Genomic DNA, 19,115 nt, shown 5'->3' with positions numbered 1-19,115 from the left:
GTCTCATTCTGACTTTTGAGGTTCTGTTTCTGCTTCTGTTTCTGATATTAACCATATCCTACAGCTCCATTATGACCTCACTTGCAAAGAAGAGACACTTCTGGGATTGGATTTTAACTTTCAAGTTTATATTTTGATTTGGTTTATTGAGATGGATACATTGGTTTAAATTTGGTTTGACCATTCTTTCATATTGTTTTCATGCATGCATCTACTTCTGTGCATCTCCATACTTTTTTGGATGCTCTATCATTTCAGAAATCCCTCCTTATTCTTATCCAGGATTTTCAAATAACATTTTCTTACTGTTTACAGGTTTTCTTTCCTTCATTTCTTCTCATTGCTTAATCCAAGCATATGTAAACTATGCTTCTTGGTCCAGATTTGGCTTGTGAGGGAAATGTAGTGCACACATCTTTCAGTCTTCAAAACTGCCAGTGTCTGACATGAGCCAACAGAATGCGTGTGTGACAAATGACCAAAATGTGGAACACCTTGTGTGTTGTACATTGTGTCATAATTGACAATTCTAATGATTTAAATTAACAATTGATGGATTCTAATGACTTTTAATGGTTTATCATTTTAATTTTAATTGACAGATTGTAATAGTTATAAATCTTTCTTTAAATTATTAGTTTAATTAGTTTATATCTCCTTGAGGTGAAACATTTGAGCAAAAATATCAGGGGAAAAATATTTTTTTAGTAATAGTTCCTTGTAACAGGGTCAGCACCCACCTCTCGCGAGTGCCCCCTTGTGATCGGGTGGGAGCCTGCTGTTTCTTAGTTCTTGGAATGAGGTGGCACCCACCTCTCACAAGCAACCCCCCTGGCCAGTGGTTTCTTTGGAGGGTCTTCAGTGACTCAGCCCTCTGGCCGAATCTCTCACGCTATCTATAGGTGGAACAGCATGAACAAACCCCTTCTGGGGTATACAGTGTTTACTTTGCACGAAAGCTTCCTTCGTGGACACACTGCCCTCTATACCAGTTCAACAGGGCGCAACAAGGTACCCTCCATTGGTACATCCTTTTCGGCAGCAACCCCACCCCCACCCCGCTTAGTCTTTAACTAGACCAACAGGGCCCATTGTGGTACCCTTGCTTGGTCTGGCTAGGTTTTGGGCTCAGTCCTTGCTCGGTCCCTTCAGCCATCCAGGAGTTCCTTCTTAACTCCCCTGGTCTTCAACAGCCCTCCGTGGGCTCAGCTTTGCCCTAGCTGAGCTGTCTGTGGTCCTGCTGTACTTCCAACTGGCCACGAACCTGGTTCTCTCTCTTCCAGCTCCAGGCAGCAACTGACTGCTTTGTCTCTGCTCCTTTTTTTTATATGGCGCTCCATCATCCCCTCCGATTGGCTGCTTCCCCATAGCCATTGTAGGCCACCTGGAGGGCTTCTCCTCTTCTCTTTTCTGAGGCAGAGTGAGGCAGGACTGTGAGGCCTCCAGCAGAGGACCTCTGGACATAGTCCAGCCCATCATATTCTTTTATTAAAAATCAGAGGATCAAGGTTTGTGGGGTCTCTCTCAGCATATGGCCCTCTATTTCCTAAGGCAGTGGTAGCCCCAAAATTTAAACAACAAAACAAAATGCCACATATAAGGAGCTAATAGACAGCAGCTCCATCATGACCATACTAGGATCTGCCTCTGCCTTCTCCCGTCTAACTCTCAGACAAATGTATAATGTCTTATATTGTGCAGGAGGAGAAGGAATCATTCCAAATTATTAATAGGCCATAATTATCATGCTTCCTTTCTGGTGTCAGCAGCTGAATTTGTTCAAAGTATAAATTAATTGATTTAAACCAACCATTCTTTTTTAATTTCATTTTAATTCTTTTATCAAGTTTTCCATTCTGAATGATTTCATTAAAAAGAAAAGCCATGATTAAATCTTAGTTTTGAAACATTATTTTCCTTAACAGAAATGAACAAGCCTATCTGATTAGTCTGATTGGGCTAAGGCCTGAAAAATATTTCTGGACAGGTCTTTCAGATGTAGAGGAACAAGGGACTTTCAAGTGGACCGATGGTGAAGCAGTTCTGTTCACTCATTGGAATTCAGCAATGCCTGGTATGCACTGCAGTGCTGTGCAATATGTGCTGCCTGTGGTTTTAGTATGTGTTAAGACTGAATATTGAAATTCCCATGAATTTCCACTCTCCATCCTCTGGTGGATTAGACAGTATTCAACCTCTTCTGAATTTTTGCAGGGGAGTAAGGAGCAGGCTAGCCACATGAAGATTAGTGGGCTGCTATTCTCTGTCTTGTGTAGTTGTGAAAGCAGGGGCTTTGAAGGTCTAGAGACAATACTAAGCAGGGGCTGAAGGGACCTCAACGTTTTCAGAACTTTATCACAGCATTAATGGTTGACATCGTTCATCAAACTGGGGGGGAGGGATAGCTCAGTGGTTTGAGCATTAGCCTGCTAAACCCAGGGTTGTGAGTTCAGTCCTTGAGGGGGCTATTTAGGGAACTGGGGTAAAAATCTGTCTGGGGATTGGTCCTGCTTTGAGCAGGGGGTTGGACTAGATGACCTCCCGAGGTCCCTTCCAATCCTGATATTCTATGATTCTATGAAAATTAGTGCTGGACATAAGTGGCCAAACAATTAGACCTATAGGGTGCTCATTTGAGAAATGAAGTAACAGCAAATATATAGATTATTAGACTAAAAACAGTCACACTAGGGTGGGAAAAAGTGACTATCAGTTTTCACATTTTGTGAGTTTTGTCACCATTTGGCAGAGATCGGCTCATGGGATTTGTTAATGTACCTGTGTTACTGTTCTGTGTATTCCTGTGACACATGGAATCGAGACCCAGGTTTTTAAAAGTATGTAGGCATTGTTGCACTCAGTGTTGCAACACCTAATGGATTAGAAGCCTAAATCTTACTTTCAAAAGGGATTTAGGCACAGTTAATGGAATTTAGGCTCCTAAGTGCCTAAATCCCTTTTGACAATAAGTCTTTGCCTTCTAGGTGACTTATATATTGCAATGCTGAGCACAGCAATGCCTATATACCTTTAAAAATCTGGACCCAAGTGACTTTGCATCTGCATTAGAATTTCCATCCTTTGGCTTATAGAAAACAAACCCAAATAGGAATGGAAACAGAAGTTTAATTTCTTTGAGAGAAATATGTAATTTTTAATTTAGGTTTTTAAAATTTCTTTCATGAAGGAGGAAAGTCGGGCTGTGTTGCCATGGGAACTGGAATTGCGGCTGGATTATGGGATGTTCTTAGTTGTGAGAACACAGCAAAATTTCTCTGCAAACAGTGGGCTGACGGTGTGACACATCCTCCGATTCCACTAACAACTCTTGCCCCCACATGCCCTGAAGGCTGGGATTCAAGCAATTTTATTAGCTCATGCTTCAAAGTAAGTATTAAACTTTCCTGCCTCATTTCACTACACACTGTCCATCCAATGCACTGAAAGTTAAAATCTGCTCTCAGTTGTTCCCTAACCTGCATTATGTAGCGAAATGCGCATTTTTTAGAGATTCCATTTCGCAACACTATTGTCAACGCCAGGTATTGGAAAATTATGAGTCCGGGTTCCAAGAAATCATGATATTGGCTTAAAATCATAAGATTTTTTTAAAAAAAATATTGGGTTCTTTTTTATATTGTTTTCAGGCTTTTCCCCTCAACCATAAGGGCTTGAAACATACTTTTCTCTTTTAAAATGAAAGCTGAGATTCTCAGCTAATCGAATTGTGTGAAACTTCCCCTGGCATACCTGGGCAAGCATAAAGAGTAAACAAAGCTGAGGTTAAGCTCTTACTCTTCAGGGACTATGTAATTCTGTTATATTGTGTCACACTCAAATTCTTATTTATTTATTTGGATTACCATTTATGAGATCAAATACTTTCCTACTGCTGAGACCTCTTCCCTTAGACTTAAATAACCTTAATTATGGGCTCAGTCCTGCAAGGTTAAGCACATACTTAATTTCTTTGCGGAGTTAGGGCCAGAGTGCTTAGAACCTTGCAGGATGAGCCCTACATCCACATCTCCCTTTCGCTCCCATTACTTTGGGTTTTGCTCCTGTCATTTCTCAGTAATCTCCTGATTTTCAACCCCCCCCTGGATATTTAGATACAATCACTCTATTTTTCTTCACCAGTTTCAGTGGTCAGAGCTCCTGTTAAGTTAAACAAACTAGCTTTTTCCCTCTCTGTGTATTGTGACAGCTATGGGTCTTCTCAGTCCTCCCCTGTACTTTTGCTCAAACAAAGTGAAACAATGGATGCTAAGAATTAGGCATTCTATAATCCATATTCCAGGTGTTATTTACCTTCTGGATGTCCTTTTGATTTGGTTAGCTGGATTGTATGAAATCCCACTCCTGAGAAAGTAGCTGCATAGGGTGTTGTTTGATTTTATTACATAGGGAGGGTATTATTATATAGTAGCTTATTGTGAAATATGTCCTCATTAGATTTTTGTGAGAGAAGGAAACCAAAAGAAATCATGGTTTGAAGCTGAAGATTTTTGTAGAGAAATAGGAGGACACTTGATCACTATCAACAGAAAAGAAGTAAAGCATTTAATATGGCAGATGGTTCTGTGAGTATTTACAAAATTATTTATTCTTTCACTTTAATGGCATGTATAAGAAGAATAACAAAAAACACTTGTATTCATTCTGAAAGGGTTAATTTCAAGTAAATATCTGTTCATTATATCTTTATCATTATACCCCATTTATTTTTAATTATTGTATTTAAAATAAACCTCAAGAATTTGGGTGTAACAGGAATCTCAGAATTCAGGAACTTGATGTGCAAATGTTTGTGTATGGGTTGGAGACTTCTAAAAGTGATACAGAGTTCATTTGTGATGATATATTAAATTTACAAACAATTGGAAGAGCTTTATGTCCTGACTATGAAAAGTTGTTGGTGGTTGTTAGGATGTTTGTTTGTTTTTTTTTTTTTTGCAGATGTAAATGCTAAAATTGGGCATCTAACTGCATGACTGTGCCCACAAATCAGGTAGTTAGACCTCTAACTGCTAGCATGCGCAGGTGCCAAAATGTGTCCACAAAAATTGAGGTTGCTGTGAAACTTCTTTCAAACACACTTTCAGGCCACTTAAGTGTGGCTGTATTCTGAAAAGTAACTCTATATAAATTATACAAAGTCTCAACATCTGGTGTTTCCCAGTGAATTCATATCAAAGGCTCTCATTGGCATATAAAAGATGGTGGTTTTGTTTGTTTTTTTCTTGTTGTTTAAATTGCCAAGCAATGGTGTACTATAAACTTATTTTTCCAATAAATTTAAGAGTGATTTACAAGTGGGAAAGGGACTTTTTGACACTTTGTCCATTTTAGTTTATTATATAATAATATGTAGGATGTATTTGTTTTTTAATTTGCCTTTTTTTCATTTTTGTTTTGCTTGGTCATCTGTCTACCAATAGATAGATTAGAGATTCAGATCTTGTCTACCCTTTTTTCCTTGAAGAATCTATGGCTTAGTGTGGCTATAAGATCTTTGGGTCAGGAACTCTTTCCTGTGATGTGTTCATACAATACTGAGCACAGGAGTCCTTGATCTCAGTCTGGGACTGTATCTGCTACTGCACTAGAAATAATAATGAGTATCATGAAAGTGAAACCTACGCATTGAGAAAAAGATTTTTAGTTAGTTAAATTGTTTTACAATTCTTTATTTTTGTTGAAATCTCTTAACCCAAACTCCTGACATACAGTTGAGAGAAAAGATCTCTGAGAAAAGCCCGCACCCCTCACCACTTTGAGAGAGGGCTGAGATAGCTCCCTCCCACTTCTCTGGTCCTTCAAGTTGTTCTCCATCAAACACAAGGATGATAAATATTTATATTCTTAGCGGGCCTGATGATCTGCTGCAGTCAAGATCTACTTGGTGTGGTAGACAGGAAGCACCAGCAGGAGCTGATTATGACACTCTGATCATTGGGTCAGTTCTGTGGTGACTGCTAGTGGCTATTCTAAACTCTACCAGCTGGTAATGGTTAACAAGGAATTGTCTATCAACTCAGAATTGTCAGAGATCAGCATGCCTTGACCAAACCCCTCACATGGAAACTGTGACAGGTTTAGGGTAGGAGCTGGTTCTATGTCCTCTGGAGAGATGGGGCTGTTTTTCTCCTACTGGAGTAGCACAAACAGAGTGGAATATGGGCCAATTTATCTATGATAGAAAACAAGGAGAAAACACTTTTCCGAGAGAAATACATCATTGTACATCATGAAGAAAGGCAAATGGTTATAAACACATTTTCTTCCTTTACAGGTTCCTTTTATGATATAATTTTATAGAGATTTCAAAATTTTTGAACTGCTATAAGTTCTAAAACGTCTTTTGTATAAAGGGTTTTATCATTGTCCTATTATATACAACCACATATCTAATCATATACTATATTTTAGGGACAAAGGATTTACCTTTCAGCATTTCTGGATGGGTTTGATTTACTTGAATCCTGATGAAGGATATACCTGGATTGATGGTTCTCCAGTGAGTATATTAGTTGTTAGACAATCATTGCCTTTCTGGCTTATCTTTTTTGTAATCTTTTCTGAGCCTTTTCTTACTCCCTTCCCATTCCCTCCTAAACTTTCATACCCAGTTCCATAGAAGCACTCTCTGTCACTGCACTAAACAAGTGCAGTGGTTCAGTCTTCACAGAGGCTATGATAGAAGAAAAGAATCACTTCATATCTTCAGCCCCAGCCACACAATCGTAAAACAGGAGCATATGCAATCTGAATCCCATGATACATTCAAACTGGAAAATGGCTTCCATCACCCATGTTCTAGTGGCCTTCCCTGCTGCTTCATATTATATGGGCATGGATATCAATTTGGAAGGAAGATGTGGGAGAAGGGAGCCTTGATGATTAATAGGTTGATATATGTGGATCAAAGACAGTTTTAATGTCCCACTAGGTCAGCATTACCCCTCAGACCAACCTGCTTCCAACAGGGCCTATTCGTGTCTGAGGTTGGACCATCAAAACTAGTCTGCCACCTCATGGAAGTGAGAATAGGCCCTGACCTCAGCCTGGAGATGATAAACTGACTTTGACATAGGTAAAATAGAGTGCTTCTATAGAGGTGGACTACACTTCCTCTGATTTTACACCATTTTACAACCCCACCTTTGCACCCCTGAGTAATAGTTATCAACTAGTTGATGAAGAGGAGTAGATATAATTTCTTCAGCCATCAGGGTTGCCCTTTTCAGCTATATCAGTGTGCATATAGGGGTATGTCTACACTACGGGATTAATCCGAATTTATATAATTCGGATTTGAAAAACAGGTTGTATAAAGTTGAAATGTATGCGGCCACACTAAGCACATTAATTCGGTGGTGTGCGTCCAAGTACCGGGGCTAGCGTCGATTTCTGCAGCGTTGCACTGTGGGTAGCTATCCCATAGCTATCCCATAGTTCCCGCAGTCTCCCGCGCCCATTGGAATTGTGGGTTAAGATCCCAGTGCCTGATGGGACAAAAAACATCGTCGCAGGTGGTTCTGGGTACAGCCTCACCTCCTCCCTCCCTCCTCCCTCCCTCCCTCCCTGCATGAAAGCAACGGACGGCAGACAACCATTTTCGCGCCTTTTTTCCTGGGTGGGTGAACACTGCAGACTCCATACCACGGCAAGCATGGAGCCCGCTGAGCTCAAGACAGCAGTCATGAACATTGTAAACACCTCGCGCGTTCTCGTGGAGTTTATGCTCAGCCAGGACCAGAAAAACGAGGCGAGGAGGCAGCGGCGGCGGCAGCGCAGCGACAAGCATGATGAGGACATTGACATGGACATGGACACGGACACGGATACAGAATTCTGTGAAACCACGGGCCCCGGTGCTTTGGAGATCATGTTGTTAATGGGGCAGATTCTATCCATGGAACGCCAATTCTGGGCAAGGGAAACAAGCACAGACTGGTGGGACCGCATAGTGTTGCAGGTGTGGGATGATTCCCAGTGGCTGCGGAACTTTCGCATGCGTAAGGGCACTTTCATGGAACTTTGTGACTTGCTGTCCCCTGCCCTGAAACGCCAGAATACCAAGATGAGAGCAGCCCTCACAGTTGAGAAGCGTGTGGCGATAGCCCTGTGGAAGCTTGCAATGCCAGACAGCTACCGGTCAGTCGGGAATCAATTTGGAGTGGGCAAATCTACTGTGGGGGCTGCTGTGATGCAAGTAGCCAAAGCAATCACTCAGGTGCTGCTACGAAAGTTAGTGACTCTGGGAAATGTGCAGGCTATAGTGGATGGTTTTGCTGCAATGGGATTCCCTAACTGTGGTGGGGCGATAGACGGAACCCATATCCCTATCTTGGCACCGGAGCATCAAGCCACCGAGTACATAAACCGCAAGGGGTACTTTTCAATGGTGCTGCAAGCACTTGTGGATCACAAGGGACGTTTCACCAACATCAACGCGGGCTGGGCGGGAAGGGTTCATGACGCTCGCGTCTTCAGGAACACTACTCTGTTTAAAGGGCTGCAGCAAGGGACTTATTTTCCGGACCAGAAAATAACCGTTGGGGATGTTGAAATGCCAATAGTTATTCTTGGGGACCCAGCCTACCCCTTAATGCCATGGCTCATGAAGCCGTACACAGGCAGCCTGGACAGGAGTCAGGAGCTGTTTAACTACAGGCTAAGCAAGTGCAGAATGGTGGTAGAATGTGCATTTGGCCGTTTAAAAGGTCGCTGGCGATCATTATTGACTCGCTCTGACCTCAGCTAAAGAAATCTCCCCATTGTTATTTCTGCTTGCTGTGTGCTCCACAATCTCTGTGAAAGTAAGGGGGAGACCTTTATGGCGGGGTGGGAGGCTGAGGCAAATCGCCTGGCTGCTGATTACGCACAGCCAGACACCAGGGCGATTAGAAGAGCACACCAGGAAGCGCTGTGCATCAGAGAAGCTTTAAAAATCAGTTTCATGACTGGCCAGGCTACAGTGTGAAATATCTGTTTGTTTCTCCTTCATGAAAACCCGCCCCCTTTATTGACTGATTTTCTGTAAGGAACCCACCCTCCCCCTTGCCCCAGCTTTCTTTCAAACCAAATAAAGTCACTATCATTTAAAAATCATTTATTCTTTATTAATAGATTAGAAAAAGAGGGAGGGAACCCGGGTGGTATTTGCGAGGAGGATTGCTGGGAAGGAAAAAGCCACAAAGAAAAGGTTAAAAAAATGACAGCCTTTTGCTTGGGGTGTCTACTGGGGTGGAATGGGAAGGTGTACGGAGCCTCCCCCCCGCGTTCTTACACGTCTGGGTGAGGAGGATATGGAACATGGGGAGGGGGGAGGGTGGAACAGGGGCTGAAGCGGCAGTCTGTTTTCCAGCAGCCGTTCCTGAAGCTCCACCAGACACCGGAGCATGTCTGTTTGCTCACGCAGCAGCCCCAGCATTGCATCCTGCCTCCTCTGATCTTCCTGCCGCCACCTCTCATCTCGAGCGTCTCTCCTCTCCTCACGTTGGTCCCTCCTCTCCTCACGTTGGTCCCTCATGTCCTCACGTTGGTCCCTCCTGTCCTCACGTTCACTGGCTTCTTTCCTATACTTTGAAACTGTTTCCTTCCACTCATTCAGATGAGCTCTGTCACTGCAGCTGGATTCCATAATTTCAGAAAACATCTCGTCTCGCGTTCTCTTCTTACGACGCCTTATCTGTGATAACCTTCGGGATGGAGGAGGGAGGCTTGAGGAATTTGCAGCTGCTGTAGGGAGGGGAAAAAAGAGAGAATTGTTTAAAAAGCTACATTTTGCAGAACAATGCTTATACTCTTTCACGGTGACCAACACTATTCACATTACATAGCACATGTGATTTCTGTGCAAGGTCGCATTTTGCCTCTTAATGCTGAGTGCCTGTGGCTTTGCTGCTAGAGATCACAGGTCTGGGCAACAGAATTCGGCTTGCATGCGGCCATGGTAAGCCATTGTCTTACAGCTTCTGCGCCCTCCTTTCCCACATACCAAGCATAGCCTGTAGAGTGCTGCGGTTTTTCTGTTAACATTCAGCAGCAGCAGAAAACAAACTAACCACCCCCCCCCCTCGCCATGAATTCTCTGGGATGATCGCTGTACCCCTCCCCCCACCGCGTGGCTGGTATCAGGGAAGATCCCTGCAGGCACCAAACTAACCACCCCCCCCCGCCGCCGCCCCCCTCCCGCCATGAATTCTCTGGGATGATCACGGTACCCCTCCCCCCACCGCGTGGCTGGTAACAGGGAAGATCCCTGCTAGCCAAACGCGAAAAACTCAGGGCCAATTTCCCATCTGCGCTTGGCTAACTGCAGGAAGGATTTATTTTCCGCCACAGGCAAACAGCCCAGTAGGAACGGCCACCTCTGTCCCCTTAATTAAGTTCCCGTATTTCAACCAGGTTACCAGGAGTGATATCACTCTCCTGAGGATTACACAACAAGATAAAGAACGGATGTTGCTTGAATGCCAGCAAACACCGGGACCATACGCTGCCAGGCTTTGTCAGGCAATGATACCAGATTACTTGCTGCAAGCATGGCGCGGTCAAGTGTCCTACCATGGAGGACGGAATAAGGATGCACTGCCCAGAAACCTTGTGGCAAGGCTTTTGTAGTACCTCCAGGAGAGCTTCATGGAGATGTCCCTGGAGGATTTCCGCTCCATCCCCAGACACGTTAACAGACTTTTCCAGTAGCTGAACTGACCGCGAATGCATCCCAAGTCTTCAGGGCAAAGTAATCATTAAAAACCGTTTGCTTTTAAAACAAGTTTTATATTTTAAAAGGTAAACTCACCTGAGGTCCCTTCCATGGGGTCGGAGGCTTGGGAGGGTACTTCAGTCAGGGTGAGAAAAAGATCCTGGCTGTTGGGGAGAACGGAGTGCTGTGTGCTCTCTGCAAGCTCATCCTCCTCCTCCTCTCCCCCATCGGCAGAATCCTCAGGCGTCGCTGATGAGACTATCCCCGACCCAGAATCCACGATCACAGGTGGGGTAGTGGTGGCAGCCCCCCCTAGAATTGCATGCAGCTCGGCGTAGAAGCGGCATGTCCGCGGCTCTGACCCGGAGCGACCGTTTGCCTCCTTTGTTTTTTGATAGGCTTGTCTGAGCTCCTTGACTTTCACGCGGCACTGCTCAGAGTCCCTATTGTGGCCTCTCTCCATCATGCCCTTGGAGATTTTTTCAAAAGTTTTGGCATTTCGTCTTTTAGAACGAAGTTCTGCAAGCACTGAATCCTCTCCCCATACAGCGATCAGATCCAGTACCTCCCTCACGGTCCATGCTGGTGCTCTTTTTCGATTATCAGCCTGCATGGTTACCTGTGCTGATGAGCTATCTGTGGTCACCTGTGCTCTCCACGCTGGGCAAACAGGAAATGAAATTCAAATGTTCGCGTGGCTTTTCCTGTCTACCTGGCCAGTGCATCCGAGTTTAGATTGCTGTCCAGAGCGGTCACAATGATGCACTGTGGGATAGCTCCCGGAGGCCAATACCATCGAATTGCGGCCACACTATCCCTAATTCGAAATGTTAAAATCGATTTTGGCGCTACTCCGCTCGTCGGGGTGGAGCACAGAAATCGATTTAAAGGGCCCTTTACATCGAAATAAATAGCGTCGTTGTGTGGACGGTTGCAGGGTAAATTCGAATTAAAGCTGATAAATCCGAATTAAAGTCGTAGTGTAGACCAGGTCTAGTACAAGGTGCTCATCTCCCTCTGTAGAAGGGCTGAGCTTATTGGTTCCACAACACTTCTTGCTCCTACTGGCCTCAGAAATGAAACACTTGGAAGGATCAACCCTTGAGGCTTTTTGACCATGCAGTTCACAACTATAGAAGTAACTAGTAATAGAGCTGTATTTCCACCATAGGTGATTTATGAAAACTGGAATGAAGAAGAACCCAATAATGACAAAGGAATTGAACATTGTGGAACATTTGAAGGAAGTCCAAAAATGCAGTGGAATGACTTGTATTGTGAACATTTACTTAATTGGATTTGTGAAATAAAAAAAGGTAGGACTACTGATCTATTTAATTAGAGCAATATAAACAAAGTACAGTCAGTTTGTTGGGCTAACTAAAATTAAAAATAGGCGTGACACTGAGAATCACTCTTTGTTTGAAAGCACAGGAAGGGAACACAGTAGATAAAGAGCAAGGACATGAATTCTGATCTCTTAATTAAATACAGGGATACAGAAGGTGAAAAAAGCTCCCTTGTATTTTATCTGTGGCCTTAGCTCACTATCCCATATATTGAAAAGGCTTGCAGTGCAAGGATGCCTCTCTCTTTAAGAGGAGTATCTCTCTTTCTTATCTCCTCCCTTTATCTGGATCCATTTTGTCCAAAGGAGAGCTGGAAGGCAGGAGGTATAGAGCTTCAATTTCCTTGAGCAAAAGTAGCTGTTTCATATTGTCTGAGTATATAATAAAAGTGAATGAACCAGTTGGTGTAAAAATCACTTGTTCTGACAAGGAGGAAAAAATAAATGTAGATGTAGCTTACACCAACATTGTCCAAGGGGCAGGGCTCTCAACAGTAGAAAATCTGCAAAAGGTCATTGTGGCAACATGATTGACCCCAAAGCCCACTTTGTCATGTGGCTCACAGGCTGCCCCAATGTTACTCACACTCTAGCAAAACCCAGAAGTGAGTGGTACCATGAGGTGCTGTTTCCCTGGGAATGCAGGGATTGGGAGAAATAAGGGTTATAGGAATAAATGACTGACATTGAAACATACTAAATAAAATAAATATTTAGCTTATTTTGACCCTCTGCCTAATTTTCCTTCCCTCCCCTCCCCAGTTGTGGGTAGAATTTCTGCCCCCTCCCCCCAGTTGAGTATTTGAGTACATAAGCAGAGGGCACGGGCACCAGAACCTGTCTGAACGAGAAGAGAGGGGCAATGTCATCCGTGGTACAGAGATATCTTCGAGGCAAGTTTGAAAGCACCTAACTACCCATGTCTCTAAACTAAAAGGAAAGCGGGGGGCACACAAGAAACTGGCTAAGGGTGAGGTGAAGGATAGCAGCAGCTGCCCCCAGGCAATGAAACTTCTGAACCCTTGAGGTCCATCCTGACAGACTATTCTGGAACACCAGGAGATGTACTGGACTGTCACTTTAAAAAACATTTGTCATTTGATTAATCAAAGTGATCTTTCTAGTAAATTACTCATGACTCGGATGTCATCAGAATATTGGCTTCTGTGCACCAACTGACAAAGCACATCCTGTGCAGCCCCTTTTTAGCATTTTGAATGCTATGTTTTGGTTGGTATCTGTTTATCTGTTCTCAACAAGGCTTGTGAGGAGGATTTGAGAAACTGTGGGTGGAAGCCCTGATCAGTTCATCTTCATCTTGGACAACCTTTCAGAAATAAAATGAAAAGAAGTAAACGTTGTTATGAATAAGTAGTATTATTCTATCACTTTTGGATCTCTGCAGAGAGAGGTTAGCAGTTCTGTTATCAGTTCCTGGATTTTGTAACATTTAACTCTTTTGCTTGGCCTCGGTGTGACCAAGGGACTGTCTTTTGTACGATACAATATTGCTCACGCAGTGACTTAACATACTGTTCCATAGGGAAGGGATTGTAAAAATATATAAACTAGCGTATTGATATTATATTTTGTAAAATCACCATTATTATTTCTATTGCAGCACTGCCAGGGGAACTGAAACATAAATATAGGGCGAGCCCATAAACGGCAGAGATGTTAGAACTCTGGGACTCAGCACCCTCTTTTCACACAGTGCTATCTTCAGTAACACAGCACTCTAAACCAATGTCAGTTGTAAATTGAAAGCCAAATTCACCAGTATGCTTTAGCTGCTTTGCACTGCTTTAGCAATGTGAAGCACATGTAAACTCATCTCAATTAATCAGGGGCGCTCTGGGTATTTTGCACTGGCAAATCACCCTTAAAAGTTAAAACCAAGAAAAATTTATTTTAGGTTGCTACTGCATATCTTGAACTCAATGGAAACATCCTCTTTGGGTTCCTTGGTTACTGTTCATGTATGAGATTCTGAGTAATTTTTAAAAATCAGACAAAAAAAACCAACTAGGTTAAGATGGAGCTAAGGATAGGAGAACTTTAGAGTAATTTAGAGAAATTAGATTTCAGGGATATTGTCATTGTGTTCAAACCAAGCATTACAAATCCAGGAAATTCAGACTTCAGGTCACACTTAAAAGAAATCCAAATATGATAAAGTTGGAAAATGCACAATTAAGGCACCTAAACAACTTTAACTCTTTCCTGTAATGTCACCATGTGGGGAAAAATATGAAAAAATCTAAAATAATTATAAATCGCTTTTATCTTTATCAATGACCACAAACAATATTGTATGCCATCACTACAAGGCAAACTTAAGGCTATTTGACTGTTAGAACCCAAATTGAAGCAATAGCCTAAAGAACGTCTGTTCCTCATTCATACTGTTTCATAAAATCTTCCCCTCAAACAAAATCAGAGAAGAAAGGAGGAAAGGTAACAGCAGTAATAATGGCCTTTGCGCAACCCCCCCACAAGGCATACTGAAGAAAGAAGAATTTTCAAGGGGCCAGACCTGGGGCAAGGAACAGGATGGTTTCTTCCTCATTGCCCACTTTCTAACTAGGGCATTAGAACTGTTCTAACTGTGAGAATTTCTGTTAGAGCCAGGCTTTGGGGGTCTATATAAAACTAGCCCTTATAACCAGTGCTTAATTTGTACCAGGGGCTTGCTTGCACTGAGCCTCGGCACCTCTAGGCATGGCAGTTTAGTCTCGGCACCTTTGGGCTTACTGCATCAATTATTAATATAAAAAAATTGCTTGATCCCCAGCACCTCTTTCATTACAAATTAAGCACTGCTTACAATCTATCCTCCTGAGTCAGGTTTTGCATCACCTCCGTCCCACTCTGCCACCTTGTCTGCCTCCTTGTTACTTTCTCAAACAATCACCTCCATGGCTTCTTCCACACTGCCCTCTCTGCTTGGTTTGACTTCCCTGAACTCATCTGCAAGGTGCCTACCCTATCTCTCTTTAAATTTCTCTTAAAACCCCACTTTTCTAACACAAACCAAACCATCAAGATAGCACGAGTCAGTGAGGACACAGAGAATTACTTGTAATATTTATGAAAAATCAGTGTCAGGAATCCTCATGTCTGGTTTGCACCGGTGTACATGGCAGCATCACTGCTGACACAGGCCTGCAATGGCTTGCTCTGACCCCTACCATATCGTAGAATGTTAATGAAATAATTAATTTCTGTCTAAGTAGGAACCCATGGATTTCACCTAAGGCAATATATTTTAGAGCACATTTAAAAGTAGCATTCAGAGTGCATACTTATTGCAACCCAGTACTTGCTAGGGACATGTGTGTTTTCTTCAAATGTAACTATTCAATGATATTATTCTAAATGATAAATATATTTTATGTTAGTCTTGTGAAGTTAATGACAAAAACCTGTGCAGTGCATAAGATAATGCTTGATTCCTTTTTTTCCTGCAAGTCGTTGTCATTAGCTACTGCACAAAATCAATTTCCTTGAATGAGTGTTTGAGACAAAGCTCATGCTGATATTTTGTTTTACAGGCATTCCATTAAAACCTGAACCAAGTACTAAGTTTGGTAGGTATTTTTCCCTCTTGCCAGAAAAAAATATAACTGTATGATGAGAACGTGTACAGTACAGATACCGCATATGGCACTTTATTTATCTTTCAGATTATAAAGTCACTGACGATGGATGGGTTATCTATGAAGACAAGCAGTACTACTTCAGCACAGAAAATGTCCATATGGAGAAAGCTTGGGATATTTGCAAGAAGAAGTTTGCAGATCTTGCTGTCATTGACAGTGAAAGTGAAAGGAAATTTCTATGGAGATATGTAAGAGCCAGACATATTGATTCAAAAATATGTTCAATATAGCGATCATAGACACCTCACGCTCTGCTTTCAAAACTTTGGAGAGAATGCAGAGAGTCCCTTCAGACCCACACCACATCTCATCAGGAGTTAATTATACAATAGAACCAGCATGGTCCATTCATTACATTTACATTTGTACCTACATTAGCTTCTTAACAGCCAAACTGCAGTGCAAAATAATAATTTCCAAACTCCGCTGCTGTTCCACTTGTTAGGTTCAAAAGTTCCAAAGATAGTGGGAGTTTGGACTGAGTCAGGCATGCAGGATAGGGCCTTAATGGCCTAATGAAACACCATCTGATGTTGATGTGAGTGCTTCAGGCATGAGATGCAGCAAAGCAATTGAGAAAATAAAGGCAACGATCCAGAGAAAAACACTGGCCCACAATCTTATTTTAGGATTTTATTTCCTTTTGGTGAGTAGAGAGAAAGTATGTGAATGCTGAGGAGGTAGAGAGGAAGATACTGCCCCAGGCTGTATTATCTTGTCTGTCTGACCTCTGCAGAGTTGAGGAGCAGAGAGATGATGTGCATTCCTGTCCTTTTCTATACATGCCTCCCACCCTCACTCTTCCTGGCTTTACTTGCTATCCACAGCATGGATCCTGGATCTGTGCTCTGTGCCCCCTGGGATCCAAAGAAGGGGAAAACAGCACCGCAAAGGTGGCTGAGCCCCTTCTAGTTTTCTGCTCAGTATAAAAGATAAATGGTTTTAAATTAGTGTAATCTCTTCATGTTTTAGATTTACACTAAAAACAGAATGAATTCATATTTCATTGGCCTAACTGTCAGCTTTGATCAAAAATTTAGGTAAGTAAAGAAGCAACTTTAAAGTGTGTAATGAATGACTGCTCTTTAGCACTGCAATATTTGAGTTTCTTAGGTATTCCATTTCCAGGTTTGCTAACTTTTGTGAAAATTTACTCTAACTTAGTTTCAGCAGAAAAGTCTGTGTGAAAATGGTTTTCCAGTGTTATAAAAACAAAATCTTTTCTTTTCCAATTTCTGAATTTTGGGGGGAAATGTGAGCAAGTCAAATCCATGTGTTAAATTTCATCAATTTATTTGTTTTGTTTGTATTATGTAAAGTTGTTCCTCCAAAAGATGCTACACTCTGCAGGTTCTCATTCTTGGGATTTGTGCCCCTTGCTATGGGCATATTTAGTGTGAGAAGTGTGGTTTCCATTTTTCCAAAAAGGACAATCATATTGTCTACATCTACTCTTCATTTCATGATCGTCTCCCATCAGTTCAACAGGAAACAAGGGCAGTCTGCAGCCTGGGAGCAGACAGCTCTCTGAGGATCACCAGTGGGCCACAGTTTGAGAATTACTGTTTTAGAAACATTCTTGGAAAGGGTTTTCTGGAGCAGAGGGGAGGGGAGGAGAGGCATTGCCAGTGCCAGCTCCCTCGCCCTCACATTAAGAGAAGGGGAGGTCAAATGAGCTGCTAGAAATAAGTTCATTCTTCCACACCAGCATGCCAAGTAGAAAGAAAGCAAATGACGACCAAATGTGCAGTGATACGCTCCCACCCCAGCACTAAAATATTGAGGGAACAAGGGGATCACTGGGACGCTAGTGAGAGCTTGAGGTTTCAGGCTTTCTCAGCTTTTGGGGAAGGGCCTGAATTTTACTATATGTGGCTGTATTAGTAAAATGGAACAACAACAAGGTTGTGACCTATAAGTGATACCATGATACAAACAATAAATAATAATAATAATAATAATAATAATGAATAAAGACTATGTCCGCTAGTTGATGCGCAGGGCTTTCACCATGTAACTCCCACTATCGCAAATGGTATTTCTCTTAATTTTTTTGCCAAATGACTCCTGTAATGCTAAAACAATTATAAGGCTAGATATCCAGTAACTACTGTCATACTATCAGAGGGGTAGCTGTGTTAGTCTGGATCTGTAAAAAGCAACAGAGAGTCTTGTGGCACCTTTAAGCCTAACAGATGTATTGGAGCATAAGCTTTCATGGGTGAATACCCACTTCCTCAGACGCATGTCATACTGTTTCTTTTAGCTGGCTGGATGGAACCCCAGTGAACTATGTAGCCTGGGCCCCAAATGAACCCAACTTTGCAAATAATGATGAAAACTGTGTGGTCATGAACAAAGATTTTGGTGAGTAATGGGACAATATTTTTGGATAAATGTTAAGAAATGAGTTGTGAGAGGGGTGGGGTGGAGCTGTTACTCTGTATGCCTCCAAAGAAATCTCAATTCTGTTCATAGAATCATAGAATATCAGGGTTGGAAGGGACCTCAGGAGGTCATCTAGTCCAACCCCCTGCTCAAAGCAGGACCAATCCCCAGACAGATTTTTGCCCCAGATTCCTAAATGGCCCCTTCAAGGATTGAACTCACAACCCTGGGTTTAGCTGCCCAATGCTCAAACCACTGAGCTATCCCTCCTGCCCCAAAAAATGGAGATATTGTATCTCCTAGAACTGGAAGGGACCTTGAAAGGTCATTGAGTCCAGCCCCCTGCCTTCACTAGCAGGACCAAGTACTGATTTTGCCCCAGATCCCTAAGTGGCCCCCTAAAGGACTGAATTCACAACCCTGGGTTTTAGCAGGCCAATGCTCAAACCACTGAGCTATCCCTCCCCCCTTGTCAGCTTGTTTTACTGACAATGTCGGAGGCTCACCATTCTGAGGGTGATACTACAAATGTCAATCTCCTAAAGTGATTTTCTCTATTTAACTTATTTACAGGCTTTTGGAATGACATAAACTGTGGTATTAAAAATGCCTTTATCTGTGAAAGGCACAACCGTTCTTCTCACTCAGAATTTGCTTCAATAGCACCTTCTCCTCTGGGAGGATGTCCTGAAACCTGGCTTTTGTTTAATAATAAGGTACAGTAACAAACATCTACAGTATTTCAGGGAAATTAAATATGAATTATTATTTTATCTTATATATCATTCTATACAGAAAGCTGCATTCTATCTGGATGGTTGGGCCATTTTGATGATGTCATACTCACATTTAAATATCTAATGAATTAATTTAACAGAGGAGTAATTTTTGTATCTGTTAGTAGGCCTAAACCAAAGTTATCTTTCTTTTTTCTGCTATTTGGGTTTGTTTTAGACAAGTTTAGTGAATGAAAATACCAGCTGTTCTATTGAGCAGAAAG

General features: G+C 42.3%; 1 protein-coding gene across 3 annotated transcripts in view; it reads left to right on the top strand.

The window, feature by feature from the left end:
* Window positions 1-19,115, top strand: part of LOC101947068 (macrophage mannose receptor 1-like) — a 57,688-nt gene that overhangs the window by 15,852 nt on the left and 22,721 nt on the right. For all 3 annotated transcript variants that reach the window (XM_065583028.1, XM_065583026.1, XM_065583029.1), the window contains exons 9-18: window positions 1,926-2,074; window positions 3,188-3,387; window positions 4,456-4,583; window positions 6,433-6,520; window positions 11,889-12,033; window positions 15,620-15,655; window positions 15,752-15,915; window positions 16,700-16,767; window positions 17,994-18,094; window positions 18,689-18,831. In XM_065583028.1, the coding sequence (XP_065439100.1) occupies window positions 1,926-2,074; window positions 3,188-3,387; window positions 4,456-4,583; window positions 6,433-6,520; window positions 11,889-12,033; window positions 15,620-15,655; window positions 15,752-15,915; window positions 16,700-16,767; window positions 17,994-18,094; window positions 18,689-18,831 (1,222 nt within the window). The remainder of the gene's footprint in view (window positions 1-1,925; window positions 2,075-3,187; window positions 3,388-4,455; window positions 4,584-6,432; window positions 6,521-11,888; window positions 12,034-15,619; window positions 15,656-15,751; window positions 15,916-16,699; window positions 16,768-17,993; window positions 18,095-18,688; window positions 18,832-19,115) is intronic.

This window comes from Chrysemys picta, chromosome 2, assembly GCF_011386835.1.
Source record: "Chrysemys picta bellii isolate R12L10 chromosome 2, ASM1138683v2, whole genome shotgun sequence".
Taxonomy (NCBI): Eukaryota; Metazoa; Chordata; order Testudines; family Emydidae; genus Chrysemys; species Chrysemys picta.
The sequence above is the reverse complement of the archived record's forward strand: the minus strand, read 5'-3'. Positions and strand labels throughout refer to the sequence as shown.